The sequence below is a fragment of the Glycine max genome, chromosome 17 (assembly GCF_000004515.6).
Source record: "Glycine max cultivar Williams 82 chromosome 17, Glycine_max_v4.0, whole genome shotgun sequence".
NCBI classification, from domain to species: Eukaryota; Viridiplantae; Streptophyta; class Magnoliopsida; order Fabales; family Fabaceae; genus Glycine; species Glycine max.
The window spans coordinates 8,991,828-9,007,088 of record NC_038253.2 but is presented as its reverse complement, the minus strand read 5'-3'; the positions used below and the strand labels follow the sequence as shown (position 1 = coordinate 9,007,088).

The window sequence follows — 15,261 nt, the reverse complement described above, 5'->3', positions numbered from 1 at the left end:
CACACACTTAATTATATTCCTTGTCTGTTACACGTTCACGTTGTTCATGAGAACTTAATTTTGAAGTGGTATTTAATCTGTAATCAACGTCGACAATCAATTATATATATATATATATATCAGTGATTAATATCTGTAACTTGTAAGCGTATGTGTGTGTTCTATAATTGTTTTTTTAGTGTTTTTTTTTATACTAAAATACTGGAGGTAATTCTGTTCAAACAGAATATAGTTTATAACTTCTGCACCAGTTAAATCTACGCGCTTGGTGGTATAATTGTTTGTAATATAGTTGGTTATTAATTAAGAATTATGGCTGGAATTATATTAGAGATTAAGATTTTTCGCTCTCTTTACATTCCTATGTAGTAATTATATTATCTTGGTAGTTCTGATTCTTCAAGATTTACGGAGAAACATCTGTTGGTTTTGCACGTTAAATGCAGATACATCTTTTATAACAGTATTAATAGGACATGTTCCAAATGAAGCCGTACGTGTTTTCAGAGAAAAAATACAATGGGATAATGGGAGGCCTAGCTAGCAAATTTGGGATTCAGGCTTCCATTCAATGAAGTGGTCCCTTTCGGAATGCAAATAAATACTAATCGAATTGATTTCTTGATTTGCATTTGCTGTTTCTTGTGTAGAGGCAAACACTGTAGACTGGTAACATAGAATAGTAGTATTAGTAATAGTATTATTGAGGAGCAGAGCCAAGTGCAAATGACCAAAACCTCATGTCCACTCCTTATATGATGACAAGGGAAAGATGGTGTAGTACTTCAATAATTTCAAAAGTTTGCATAGGGTAGTCAATTCAGCCAGCAAAAGATGAAAAGAAACTGTGACTTCGGTCATTCACGCTGAAAACCTCGAGTCAGAGCACCTGTTTCTCTTCAAAGACCAAACTCCTTTATCTGGGACCATTCAAAAATTGATGGGATGCATATTGTATTGTATTGTACCAAACGATATTATTCAATACCAAAACTCCTTTTCATCCCTATTATTATTATTATTATTGCACAAAGCCATTCATTCCTTCCTACTTCTTTCTCCCAAAACCCCATCTTCAAACTTCTTTTTGCTGATCATTACTTCTTTTTTCTTTTTCTAATAGACTGATGGATTCGCCAAAAGTATACCTCAATGGACTAAAAACTTCAGTGACTCTGATTCTCATAATTTCTCTCACGTTATTTCCTTCTAATTCAGGTAAAAACATACCCATCATGATTGTCCAAATATTTCTATGTCAACATGATGGAATAATTCTAAGGTTAATTTAGTTACCCTTGGGGTATCATTTCATTACTTGGTGTGATTAACTTAACTTTATGTTCTTGACTTAACTTGTTGAACAGTAGGGTCAGCTTCAGCGAAAGATGGTGGCAAGGTTCTGAAGCAAAAGAAATTAGTATTGGGGTCAAGGCCTCCAAAGTGTGTCAACAAGTGCTTGAGCTGCAAGCCATGCATGGCTGCTTTGGTTATCTCTCCTCACCACAGGGATGGTCACACTCACAAGGCAAAAACAGTTCAAAGAGACGAAGGCTACTATCTTCTCTCATGGAAATGCAAATGCGGTAACAAGTTCTTTCAGCCCTGAAAGTTGATAAACATAGCCTTTGGTCAGATCGACACTCAGTGCCTAAGATATATAGTGGCTTACCCATAGTTTATGCTTGAGCAATTTCAGTGTACTTGGTGTCTAATGTGTAATATGAACTAAAATTGTCGATCTTCAATCAATCCTCATATTAAATTGACTATATATATATAAAAGTTTATTTCTTGATTCTTAATTTAATTTGTTCATTTTGGTTGACGTGGTTAACAACTTAGCATTGGTTGGAGCAGCTTATGGGGGGAGAGGGTGCAAAAAAGTTCACAGATAATTTAATAGTTAGGTTAATTAATCCGAAGAGAAAAAGGAAAACCCTGGCATGCTAAAGAATGTACTAAGAAGGAGGCTCCCGTGGTCTGGTCTGTGCTTCAGCAATAAAACATGGTTGGCCCCTCTACTGAACTTGGCCAGCATTAATTTGGTCTAAATGAATCAAAGATGGATCAGAAATAAGCAGCAAGACACCTTACCAATAAAAAAAGGAGTACTTCATAAAAGATAATGTTGGGAAAATTCTCATATTATATTATTGCATAATAGCATGTGTAAAGCATTGATTTGTGAAAACGTTTTAAACAGCGAAGAATTTTTTTATATAGTTGCCAAACAATTATATACATTCTTTAACTATATTTTTCTTTTGTTCATATACATATAATCGTGGTGATGCTACTTTATATTTATTATTTTGTAAAAGTGAGTTAGTTTAGTTTTTACTCTATTCTTATTTTTTATTAGATTTATGGTCTTTCTGTCCTTAGGGGAAAATAACCATTTTGGTTGTTTACCGAAACTTGTGAAAGATGAATTATTTTCTGGTATTTTATGTCCAATTATTTTACTGGTGTTTAGTCGACTATAAAAAAAAATTATAAAAAGAAAAGAGTTAAGGGAATGTTAAAGATTTTTTTTAAGCCCTACGTGTACGTCCTACAAGTGTGAGCCTTCGCAGTGAAGGCTTACGGAATTCCGACAGACAACTACAAGATTTTTGTGGACGCGGATGAGTCAAAATCACCCTTTTCTGGTTTTCTGGAGAAAAATAAAAGGTATTCTATTCGCTTTATAAAGTGGATTAAATGAAGTTGAAATCGCATGTACGAACGAAATCGTGCGTATATTGTTTGTGTTTATTTTCTCGTATATTTGTAGCTATATAAATATTAATCCAGTAATTTAATTACAAAATAATTTATTTATTTCTGTTGATGATAGAGTTAAGAGATAAAATATCATCATATTTTTTTAAATCAGCTGAATTTAATAATGATATGTAACCAAATTAAAACAAATGACTTTCAAGATACGTAAATATTTATTTGATAAAGTTTTTAAAAATATTTTATTTATAATTATTAATATACGCTTATTCATTATATTTTCAATTTTTTTCCATTCATAATTATTAATATACACTTATTCACCATATTTTCAATTTGATAATTATTAATACACATGAATTTAGATTCCTTTCATAGAAGGTCATCCAGTGTCCTACTTACACGTATTTCTTTGTAATGGATCAGAGATTATAAAATATTTTTAATTTATTAGATTAAAGACTAATTCTTCTCATCATAATGTATGACTATCATTGACTTGAGAAAATTTTATAAAAAAAATCAAACATAATTTTTTTAATTAAATAAATCATTCTTACTATGAATATAAGATATAATGACACCAATCATGGATTTACTTGCATGTATTTGAGTTCGGCTGTAATGATTTTGATTTTCTATTCAATCAAACTCTGAATATCATCAATCACGTGTAAATGCGCTCGGCTATTATTTATTAACCCCGAGTCTCAACCGCTGTTTTTGTAAGCATTAATTCATTTTTCTTACACATGCAATCTACTCCAATAGTTGAATATATCCATATTAATAGTATTTGTCTATACAATCGCTCCAATAAATGCCATAAAGTGGGTAATTTTATTGTATTTTTTTGGAGGGGGGAGGTTCATATATAGTAGATACATTCACCCCCTGAATTATAAACCATCTTAGCAGAACATGACCCGACATTTTTTTCAGTAACAATGACCCAAGCCCTACTAATTTCATGTTCTGACAATTCAGAGCATGTAACTATCAGCATACCTCCAAATGATTATTTAAAATTCCAAATTGTTCAACGACAATTCAACATCAATCTGTGTTTAAGTGAGCATCACAAAATTTTAGTCAAAAAATTAAACTGAGTAAAATAATTTGTATTTTTTTTATAAAAAAAACATCTTAAAAACAAGTATATGATAAAACAGCGTAAAATTTTCAGTCAGAGAAAATTATATTATTATTTTTAGTGATAGTTTTTCATTTTTAGAACAGACTTAATTTTAATTTATTGCAATCAAACACGCTTTTTTTTAATACAAAACAGCATTTCTCAAACACGCGTGTTTGAGAATTTGAATAACTCCCAAACACGCTCCTTACATACAGAACTGGGGATATGAAAAACAATATCATCGTTTCTTTTCTGTTATTCCTTAGTATATATTTCTGCCCCAACCAAATAATGGATTGTTTTCGTATACCATTGTGGGGGTAGATTTGCTACAAGATGCATTGCAATAGGTTTTTTACTTCCTTCTTCCAAGATTATTAAGCCATGTTGTAAGTTGACAGCGTATGCTGTGCATTGTGATAGCTAGAAGAAGCATGCTAACTTTTTAGTATGTTCGGGGACCAGCTGAAGCTTTCAGCCTTTCAGTGCTCTTCTAATTAGATTTGCATCATACCCGCAAGAATTGGATTATAAAGTCATTTGCTTGCGCAGATTAGAATTTGGCATAGTCCCTGCCGGTCTCCAAATAATGTTTCCTAGTTTGCCACAAAAATTCTTGTAAAACTGCAAAAGTACAAATACTATATGTTACTGTCAATTTATACGCATGCAAATATAAATACGTCTGCATATGACGCTGCATGATCGAATTAAATGTTGGGTAGCATGATCGAATTAATACATCAACTAAAAATAGATACAGCTATTGGCCGAGTGTTAATATAACCATTACAAAACCATTTGAGTATCAAAACAAGGATTGATGGAGCATATACATACATTGAAATTTAAGTTATTCAAAAGTTACATAATCACTTAAAAAGTCTTAACTGTCGTATATTAATCTTGACTATTTATAGAAAGATCTAATGGTTAATATTTGTCTCACTCTTACAGAAAAAGGCCGTCTTGGTTGATACTGCTAGACTTACCATTACCATCCTTTCAGGTTTCAACTGTTTTTAAGTACTTATTTTTCCTGTCCTTTTTCTATAAAAAAATTCTATTGAAATGATTTCCAGCTCATCATATCCTTAATCCATATTCAACAATTTCTCAACTTCAAAGCATAAATGCCATTTCATTTATTAGAAGAGGTTGAAAGTATTTTGAGAAATTGAAATGCAGATATATGTAAATACTGAAGCTAACCTTGTGGTAGTCAAAAGTATCCCCAGTGGCCTTCCGAACATCAACCATGAAAAGGGATGGCGCAACTTCAAACACCTTTTGAGAAAATAAATTGATGGTTTTAACCAAGACTTAAGCAGAAATAGAACTTTCGTATAAAAAATAAGAGGAATGCTTGGACCACAATTTCCAACACACTCTCTTCCGTTAGTTTGGAATTTATCGAAAACTACAAAATCAAGAGAGAAGTTCATTAAATATGATATGGGATCCGCAAAATTGTTATTTTCAATAAATTTCAACCAATAAGAGAAAGTGTGTTCAAAAGAGTGTGTTCCTAGCATTTCTCAAAAAATAATGAACACAACAAAAGCAAAAACAAACTACCTCCAAGACCACTGCAAATTGTCCAACCCTGTTTGCAGAAACGCCTTCAAGCCTCACCTACAAGACAAATTACTTTAAGGGAACTGGTAGGAGAAACTACACATTTCTTTTAAGAATCAAGTACAAAAATCTCTACCTAGTCTGAAGATTAGACAACCAAACAATCACCTATTTTGAATTAGCAATCCCTACTTAGGGATGTAATGTTATTGAAACAACAATTCTCATTTAAAATGTAAATCGGCTAATATGGCATAATACAATTTTTTTTTTTAGTGAATAATATGGCATAATAGATAATGCAGAGTAACTTAACAATAGCTAAAATGGAACAGCAAAAGTTACAAATAACAATGATCACATTGATATTTGATGACAATAGGATTACATGAATGTCTGCTCATAATTATGTGAAAAATGCCTGGTACATCACAACACCAGTTATTATCAAATTAAGCATCTTGAGCCTGTGTTATCCATTAAACATTTACAGTGTAAAGTAGACAAGTCGAGTTATACCTTGTAATTGCGAGAATGGACCTTAAGACCCATTGACTCTGCAACAGCTTCAATTGAAGAAATTATAACTTTTGCTGGTTTACGGGAGACAAAACGAGTTTGCCGCTTTACATAATCCTGTTAGAACAGCAAAAGAATATCAATTGGGGTAACGCATCAGACAACCTCGAAAAACATAGACTCTGAACCAACTTGCACCACTTCGATTCAAACTTGAAATCAGATGTCCTCTAATGCCCAACTAGGCAGGTGGAAGTATAAAAAGTTACATGGCAACCAGAGACATAAAGGAACCATGGGATTGTAGGTCAGGAAGATGAAAATAAAACAATACCTGATGCCTATCAAATAGTGGTGAAAGATTCAACCCTTGTGATAAAGCAATCATCTCAAATGCATTCATTATCAGAGGACCTCCCTCAGTAATTTCTGACCTTTCAGAAACATACTGGTCCTGTATAAATGCAAAAGTTGCCCATCTGATTAGTGGATGAAATGAATGTGACTGTCAGATAACTAACACAACAAAAATCTTAAAGGTAGTTGATTTTCCTTCCAACTGTTATATAATGTATAATTGGTACATAAAGAGGCAAAAAGTTTTGAAAATCCTAATTCCTTAAGAAGTGAAGAAAGTGAGCTTTTAAAGTCTTCAAAAATTTATATTTTTTAGCTGAATAAAAATATGAGTGACCAGTAACCACGGCAATTTTGTTTTTGTAATAGTATATATGTACTTTCCATAATCACGAGCAATATATTTTTGCATAACTGGATGCAGATATTTTGCATTATTCTGTATAAAGTGAAAGAACTAATTCATTACCCACAAGCATATAATTTTAATTTGCACATATCTTATCCTCCACCAGTAATTCAACAATGTATATATTGGCATTTTCAAGCCCAATAGTATCAAAATCACAGTCACAGTCTTAATAATTTTTTTCTCAACACATTTCCATGTTTCCATGTCCTTCACTTGATAAGTCACATCACATATTTGTATTTTGTACACTCACATTGTATTTGAAGCTATGGATAATTGGATATGTAAGAAAGGTTTAACACATACATTTGAAAAAAAAAATTTGTTTGTATAAATTAAACAGAACAAAAAACAACAGCAAACCTCAATATCATCAAAAACAGCCCGAACATCATCCAAATTCACTTGCTCATCTTCCCCGAGTTTGACAGGAAAATAGTTTTTCTTGAACCATGGATCTTTCCTTATTTCTTCAATTTTCACCCGCTGCACATATAATTATATTGGAATTAATTTAAAATAATTCATTAAATTCATAAGTATTTGCCAATAATCAGGCGTAAAATTTCCCAAGTGTAAATCTTTATACAACTATACTTAATTAGACAGTTGATAATATACTCCGACAGAACCATATGGTAGACAAAATCTATATATTAGAAAATGTATTTATTTTAGAATAGGCAAAAATCAAGAATCCTTACAGAACCATAAAAATATCAGGTGACTGCAATAATAGATCATAACTGACAGTGACATCTTTTAATGAGAATATAATTGATTATTGTCTCAATTTTGACTATTTTTCAATTTCTTTTGTTTCCTAAATAAGAAAAGGAGAAATAAAAAACAAAAAATACAAAAAAAATTATTATACCTGTTCACAGCACAATACATAGACTTGCATTAAGTGGTAGGAATAAACAAACTTATAATTATAAAAAATGTGTCAAGATAATCAGTGAGAAACACACTTCATATTATACCATAATGCATCTATGTCTGTACTAGAGACTGTAACAAAATAAGTCTGAAACAAATGGAAAGTTGTACTCACTGTTTTAGGATTAGGATCCAGAATTTTTTGTATGAATGACTTTGTGTCAGCAGAAAACCAGAATGGGCAAACAAATTCTGCAGCATTGATCTACGAGTTTAAATAAAAAGAAAAATCAGCAGCAACAAGTTAACAGATGGTTATCAATCTACATCACCAAATGGTCGAAAATGAACATTTCAGCACACACACAAAAGATTCCTCATGGTATCTAATACGAAAGACAAGAGGATCAAGTTTTGATAATGAGTGAAGAGCAAAAGTCAGAGGGATTATTATCACAATATCACTGGAATTAGATTATTACATCTAGATAAAGAACCAGAAGGCCTGACTTACCCCAGAGTCCAGGACTGTTGCCCCTTTGAGGGAAGGGGGGAACCCTATTTTTCAGCCCCAATACTCAGCTATAGTCCTGAATAATACAAAACAGAATCCCTTCCCCCACTCACTCCCACTAAAACCTATGCACACTACTGCTGCCTCACCTTATCAAATTCTCTCTATTCTTGACTACATTCAGTCCCACAGAATTTCTTTCTGACATTTACCTTTCCAATATCAGGTTCTAAACAAGTTTTCATTTAAGAAGAACCACAAGATAATAAGAAGGAACATAAGAACAATGCATCTCACCCTTTCATATTATATAATACAGCATATAAACAACTATTAAAGCAAGGATGGCACAACAAAGAAAGATGGTGGTCACTGAAATTTTTTCTTCATTTTTGGCAATTTTACTGTCACCACCAAAACTATGTGTAGACTTAGTAGTTCATTTTTATGTTATGTATATAGTTATTAAGGTTATTCATGTAAGATATTGTTATTAATATTTTAATTACTAGATTTGTTTCGTATTATTTCTGGAGACTATTTTTTCTATATTAGGATTAATTCAAGATCTAAAATGTAAATAAAGCTCCAAAGTAGTTAAAAATGGTGTTCCACCAGTCTTCTTTTCTGTTACATTCACTACCTACATCTTTCGCACTTCTTTCTAGCTCTTTCAACGTTCAAGTCTTTTCTTCAAGATTATAAGGAAAAGGTAGAATACCCTTCTATACAGTGTTGGAAGGTCTGCCTCCTCAAAAGGAAGATATCCAGCCATTAGAACATATAGGATGACTCCACATGACCAAACATCAGCTGCTGCACCATCATATCCTCTATTGCTGAGTACCTGCAAAAGATCATTTCAGTGAGAAACCGAAGCAAATAATGGTAAGTGAACATTATTGCACTAGGGCGAAAAAAATCAAATTTATACTAACTCATAATCAAATCACTTGGAGAAACATGCAACTTGCCACAACCAAAATTGCTACCTAGAATAACTATCTTGCCTTGTGCATATAATTAAATACATCAATGTCATGAAATGAGAATAGTGCAATAATTATTAACTCAATCATATGAAATATATAAATGATGAACCGAGCTGAAGATGACTCTTGTGCCAACTTCCAAGACAAGGGTTTACCGGTAAGGTATAATATCTACTCCTATAGTCCTATATAACACTACTTTAACTTTAAAGTGGATTAATTTCTTATTTTACTGTCCCTCAAAGAATGACATGTTATTCTTAATTTCTCTTTTTTAAATACTGAGTTTAAATTATATTCTAATGTAGTTGTACATATCCTCGTTTTCAGTTTTGAATATCTTCACTGTTAATCTATATATTTTAAGATTCCTGCTGAATTTAGAGAAAAACAGAAAAATGTAATGCAGAGGACACTAAACTTAATACTATTGATCTATTTCATCACCAGTGATTTTTCTAAAAGACCATAACGAAACTTGATATGAAGAATTATATCGGACCGTTAATCTAAGCCAAGTAGCCCATCACCAAAAGGAAAAGGAGCAAAAGTTCAAGGCAATATTTGAGAATGACATTAGAGATGTGTATAACCAATTTTACCTCAGGGGCAACATAGTTTGGGGTCCCACAAGTGGTGTGAAGAAGGTCAGCACCCTATAAAAAAGAAAGACGGAGAGGAAAAGATGGAAGATATTAGTCTGCAGCTTCTGCTATTTCCAAAAATCATTATCCAGAGACAAAGCAAAGACAAGATGACAAGTGTGATGAAACCAATCATTATCTCCAATTTTACAAGTATATTCTTACCTGTTTAGTCAATGCACTCAATCCAAAGTCAGAAACCTTCAAATTTCCGTAAGCATCAAGAAGAAGATTTTCAGGCTATCAAAAGGGAAGAAAGCAAATTGATCAAGACAAACACAAAATGGTTAAAAGTTAAAACATTTACTATAGCAAAAACATATATAACACACACATAATATTGTCTTTCACCTTCAAGTCTCTATGGTACACACCCTTTCTATGACAATGATCAACTGCGTCTATAAGTTGTTGAAAGTAGTGCCTAGATTCATTTTCAGAAAGCTTTCCCAGCTGAACCTACCGATTCAGAAGCGGTGAAATTGTAACATAAGTAACAAATAAAATCAAATCATTAACAATAGTTTGTTAGCATCTCAACAACAATTGCTAATTTAAATGGTCAGACTTGGGAATTATCAATGTTCAGAAGAATTAACCTCTAACATATTCCATAATATATAAACATCAAAACTTACAATTTTATCATATAGTTCCCCTCCCATTACAAATTCAAGGATTATGTAGATCTTGGTCTGGCTAGCCAAAACCTAAAATTTGAAAACAATGTGAGAAATAGAAAAGAAAGAAATATGGTATAATTCCTGGCATATTAGGATATCTAAACATACCTCGTGCAATCTAACTATATTAGGATGCCTGACAATCTTCATAATGGATATCTCTCTTTTAATCTATAACACAGTTCATGTTAGAAAAGCTAATAGCAAAAGATGGAAAGAATTACAATAGGCATTCAGTACAGCAAACTGCATGATTATTCTGCCATAAATGCACAAGCAAGCACATAGGATTAGAAGCAGAACCTTGACTGCAAATTTCAAACTATTATAGTAAAAATATAAATACAATAATAATAACAACAATATTATTATCATTATATTACTTGTCTTTGTTTAAATAGGCCACTCTGTTAGGCCTAAAAGGCATCTAAAGCTTGAACTTTTTTACTAAATAGGCTTTTAATAAGACCTTCATTTGCCTTATTTTGCAAATAGGATTGGTCTAAACCGGATGTAGACTAAGCCATTGGCCTCAAAATCATGTCTCCCACTAGCAACCTGACATACTTCCACCCCTAACAACATGATCTAGCTCATCAAATTTTTATCTCTAGATTTTTTTAATTTGATTATTGTATTTTGGATAACAAATGAAGAATTAACTACTAGAATTTGTATGAACACCAAACAAAACATGACTCGTAAAGCCTATAAAGAATATATTTGTAATTGAAACATGAGTTAGTTACTTTTAGAGAAGAGCAAAAGAGAAAAAGGTGGACCTGTTCAACCATTCTGTGCTGGAGAATGGTGGTCTTAGCCATGACTTTAATAGCCACGCTCTCCCCTGTCTCCGAGTTTCTTGCGAACTTAACCTTGGCGAAGGTGCCTTCGCCAATAGTCCGACCCACCTCATACTTGCCGATCTTTCTCCTCACCTTCTTCATGGTTTTTCAACGATCATTCATTTGCAATTCAGAGAAGATAACCTAGTAGAAACACAACTGAGTCCCAATAAAGCGAAGCCGAACTCTGTTCAGCAGTATTCTGGAACTGGAAGCTGGTTCTCCAACACCGAACTACGCTTACCAAGAGTAAAAAAAAGGAATGAAAGATCGCAATTGCAAAGAGTTGAAATGAGAAGAAGAATAGGAATTTTATTCTAGAATTGGAGTTAAGGTAAGCTCCTCCCAAAAAGAATAAGATAAGATGGTGTGTCTATGTATGGCAACAAGTTGCCAATGTCACCATCATCTTACGCTTCTTTTTAGCCCATACAAGAAAACTTTATACTTATGCCTACTCTTTATTACCGTTAATTAAAAGTTCCTGCATAAATTTATCTTCTTTATGTACTTAATATAATAATTAAAGAAAATATTAATTTTACCTAAGAAATTAAAACCACAGTGTTCCCCACTTATTATTCAATCAACTTAACAAAATTATGCATTTTGTGCTTTAATTTTAAATATTTGATGAAATAAACTTTCATAGAGTACCAATTTTAACAATTACAATAAAAACTGTTTTAACATTTGTTGCACAGTGTTGTTAAGTTAGAAAACTGCCAGTTTTGAAGTAATTTAATTAACTATCACCTTTTATGAGAATAGTTTTTTTTTTCTTTTCTGAAGAGCTTTGTATGAGTTCTATGAAAAAATAGAAGAAAAAAAATAACTATTTCTCTAATTAAATGAGAGGTTTCACTTTTATTTATACTTATTTGAATAATCTAGTGCATTTAAAACGAGTATAATATACTCCCCTTTGATTTCAGATATAAGGAAAAAAGAAAACATGACATATTTAATTGTATTAATTTTAATAAAAAAAGATATTTTTTTAACTTATTTTTCATTGGAATTTGATATCAAAAGATAACAAAAAGTTATTTAAATCAAGACATCAATTAAATGAATGATATTTTACCTACACTACAATTAAATAAGATAAAATTAGTTGAAATTTTCTTTGAGAAAAAAAAATTATTTTCTTCTTATATTTAAGACTAAATAAAATATATGGGAGTCGTTTCCAAAGCAACTTAAAGTTACTCCAGCGTGAAAATGTGGCTCATAAACAGAAATCCAAACAGGCTAAAAATTAAAAATAAGTGTATCCGTAGAGTATTGGTTAAAAAAATATTAAAATACACAAAATTATTTTATCAATGAATTTATTTTAGGTTCTTTTGTAATTTTGATAATAAATATTTGTGTCTTAATATCCTTAAAACAGGCGTTAACAACATAAGGAAGAAGGATGATAAGTTATGGGTGTTATGCAATCTAACGTGAAAGGCAAAGGTAGCGTCCTTTTCTTCTATTTTGCAACTCTGGCCTTGTTGAATCCTATCCATGGGCTTGAAAGTGGAAAGCCGAAAGCGTTAATGCGTTATCATTTGATGATAAAGAAAAAAGTCCGAAGCAGAGCAAAAAACTTTTACATATGGTTCATCTGTTTTGCTGCTTTTGCAGAAAAGAAATTAATTATTGTCCCCTCTATTCCTTCTGCGGATCAGATTTCGAAACATATAAACGCCATCAATTATAGTATTAATCAAACTAACCTATCATTCCATCCCCGGCACCAAATAATTTTGTTCAAGGTATTTTTAGTATTTGAGATTAAGAACTCCCCCTTAAGCTAAAATAGGCCACATGTTAACCATCACCACGTTTTTCTCTTATCCAACTATGTTAGATAACAGAATAAAATGTATTTTTTGGCTCAATGTAGTAAGGGATTAGTTTATCATAACATAATAAACCAATATTTGAATTCTTTTTTTTAAAAAGTGCCCATTTTAATATTCAATCTCTCTAACAAAATTACTTTTGAAAAAAATACTAAGACACAAAAAAAATATTTATTTTATTTTATATTTACATTGATAGCGCTTCTAATTTATTCTTATGATATGTATTATGCTTTTATAATTTTTTTATATTATCTTTTTAAGTATTAAAAGAATTCTTATTTAAAGATTTATAGTTTTAAGTTTAAGGTCAACATTGTGTACTATCTAATTATTTTAGTTTTAATTGTACATTGACATATATAATTTTAATTGTGATTCATCTACATACTTTTTTTTTACCCAAGTTAATCATTTTTTTATTTAAATCAAGTAAACTTATTCTTGTGATCAATTTTCATCTGCATACTTCTTTAAACTATAATGTCATATCTTATGCAATAATTTAAATTTTATCATTTTTCACTGAAGTTAAATGATTTATTTCTTTGATTGAATTTTTAAAGTATATATTTTTTTAATTTGTGGATGACATATGTAATTTTATAGTGATTTAAAATATTAACATCAAAAATTTATTATTCAAATTTTTAAATGAGATAATTTTATATGATATCAATCTTTTCTTTAACATATGTAATTTTATAGTGATTTAAAATATTAAACATCAAAATTTTATTTTATTTTATATTATGTTAATTTATTCTATATTTTTAAAACAAAGACAACAAGAACTCCAATATTGCAGAGGTAAAACACAACATATAAAGGGATGTTAAAAATGTATATTTATTGAAAATAATGAAGTTTACTTTTAATATGCTTATATCTTCATCTTTCGCACAAAGGAGCCATGCACACAAAATGTCAGAAAAAAAAAATTATAATCTGTCAAAACTCAAGTACAATGCATGCAAAAACAACACCTTAGAACGTGACAAAAATCAATAAACAACAAAATTAAAGAACAATACGTGAAACTAACAAACAAAACCCAAGTGCACTTCAATGAAAAGGTCAACGAATAAAAAAAAAATACAACTCACTAAGAGTGAAATAAGTATTAGAACTGAAAAAACATGTATTAGACCATCATTATTTAAAAGGTCATCAAAATTTTTCGAAGACAAATTGAATTATTTATCTTTATTTTTATTTTAAAATATAATTAATTAAATTTCATTCATTATTTTAATTGAATCAAAATTAAAATTTGAATTCTACGTTCTTATAAGTTGACTTTTATTGGTTAAATTAATTTTTTAATCCTTTAATTTATTTTTTAGATTCGATTTAGTTCTCTAATTTTTTTTAAGTTGAATTTGATTCTTTAATTTTTTTAATTGATTTAATTTGGTCCTTTTAAGAACCACACTTTGTGGTGATTTAAAACCGTTAGGAAATAGTTTTAAACCGCCATAAAATGCATATCTCTAAAAAAATAAATTAGTTTAAAAAATTAGAGGATTAAATTGAAAAAAAAAGTAGTATCAAATTGACTCAATTTTAAAAATTAGAGGATCAAATTAAAAGAAAAAAATAAAGGATCAAATTGAACCTAAATAATAAATTAGAAGACTAAAAAACTAATTTAACCTTTTTTATTTTGGTTCTTGTAAGTTTTTCTTTTTAATTTTTAATCTTTATAAATTTATATTTTTTATTTGTAGTTTTTATCATAGTCACCATTATAAAAATAGGTTAATGTTGACGTCATAGTAACTATAAAAAAACTTTACATAGACTAAAAATAAATATGATAGTATTAGAGTTTTGATTCAATTTAACTCATGTATAAATTTACTATATTTTCTTTTATCAAAAAATTTTATTTCATTTTTTAAGTTTATTAATTTAGAATTTGGTAGACATCTTTGTACTAAAAAATATACTAAAATTACAAAATACAGAATTTGGTATTGATAAGGATGCCTTAAAAATACAACATAGAATTTTGATAACGGAAATGTAAGATTTTCTTTTGCAAAGGTTGACAGACATTTCTAAAGATCTCTCAAAAAATATAGTTAGGTTATTGAAAGATATGAGATAAT

The 15,261-nt window shown here is 30.3% G+C and overlaps 2 protein-coding genes across 3 annotated transcripts; one reads left to right on the top strand and one right to left on the bottom strand.

Annotated features, from left to right (window-relative positions):
- Positions 1–790: 790 nt before the first annotated feature.
- On the top strand, positions 791–1,805 carry LOC102667008 (EPIDERMAL PATTERNING FACTOR-like protein 8). Of its 2 annotated transcripts, none has more exons than XM_026126519.2 (3): positions 791–954; positions 1,124–1,218; positions 1,371–1,799. In XM_026126519.2, exons 1-3 carry the CDS (start codon positions 941–943, stop codon positions 1,607–1,609), a joined length of 348 nt encoding a protein of 115 aa, XP_025982304.1. In that variant the 5' UTR covers positions 791–940; the 3' UTR covers positions 1,610–1,799. The 2 variants fall into 2 exon arrangements, with proteins under 2 accessions (XP_025982304.1, XP_025982303.1); XM_026126518.2 differs by having other exon boundaries at positions 799–954; positions 1,368–1,805.
- A 2,286-nt stretch (positions 1,806–4,091) lies between these two features.
- Positions 4,092–11,705, bottom strand: LOC100811380 (CBL-interacting serine/threonine-protein kinase 24). The gene is made up of 14 exons (XM_003549709.5): positions 11,229–11,705; positions 10,555–10,617; positions 10,402–10,473; positions 10,115–10,222; positions 9,929–10,003; positions 9,722–9,775; positions 8,849–8,974; positions 7,789–7,878; positions 7,095–7,217; positions 6,297–6,416; positions 5,963–6,079; positions 5,444–5,500; positions 5,078–5,152; positions 4,092–4,489 (listed from the first exon to the last, which is right to left on the bottom strand). Exons 1-14 carry the CDS (start codon positions 11,391–11,393, stop codon positions 4,394–4,396), a joined length of 1,341 nt encoding a protein of 446 aa, XP_003549757.1. The 5' UTR covers positions 11,394–11,705; the 3' UTR covers positions 4,092–4,393.
- Between the last annotated feature and the right edge of the window lie 3,556 nt (positions 11,706–15,261).

Coding starts and splice junctions, on each gene's coding strand:
- LOC102667008 (XM_026126518.2), top strand. Junction 1,219..1,367: donor GTTATTTCCTTCTAATTCAG/GTAAAAACATAC, acceptor CTTGTTGAACAG/TAGGGTCAGCTTCAGCGAAA.
- LOC100811380 (XM_003549709.5), bottom strand. CDS start 11,393: ATGAAGAAGGTGAGGAGAAAGATCGGCAAGTATGAGGTGGGTCGGACT. Junction 10,618..11,228: donor AGCACAGAATGGTTGAACAG/GTCCACCTTTTT, acceptor ACTGTGTTATAG/ATTAAAAGAGAGATATCCAT. Junction 7,218..7,788: donor TGGATCCTAATCCTAAAACA/GTGAGTACAACT, acceptor TTATATGTGCAG/CGGGTGAAAATTGAAGAAAT.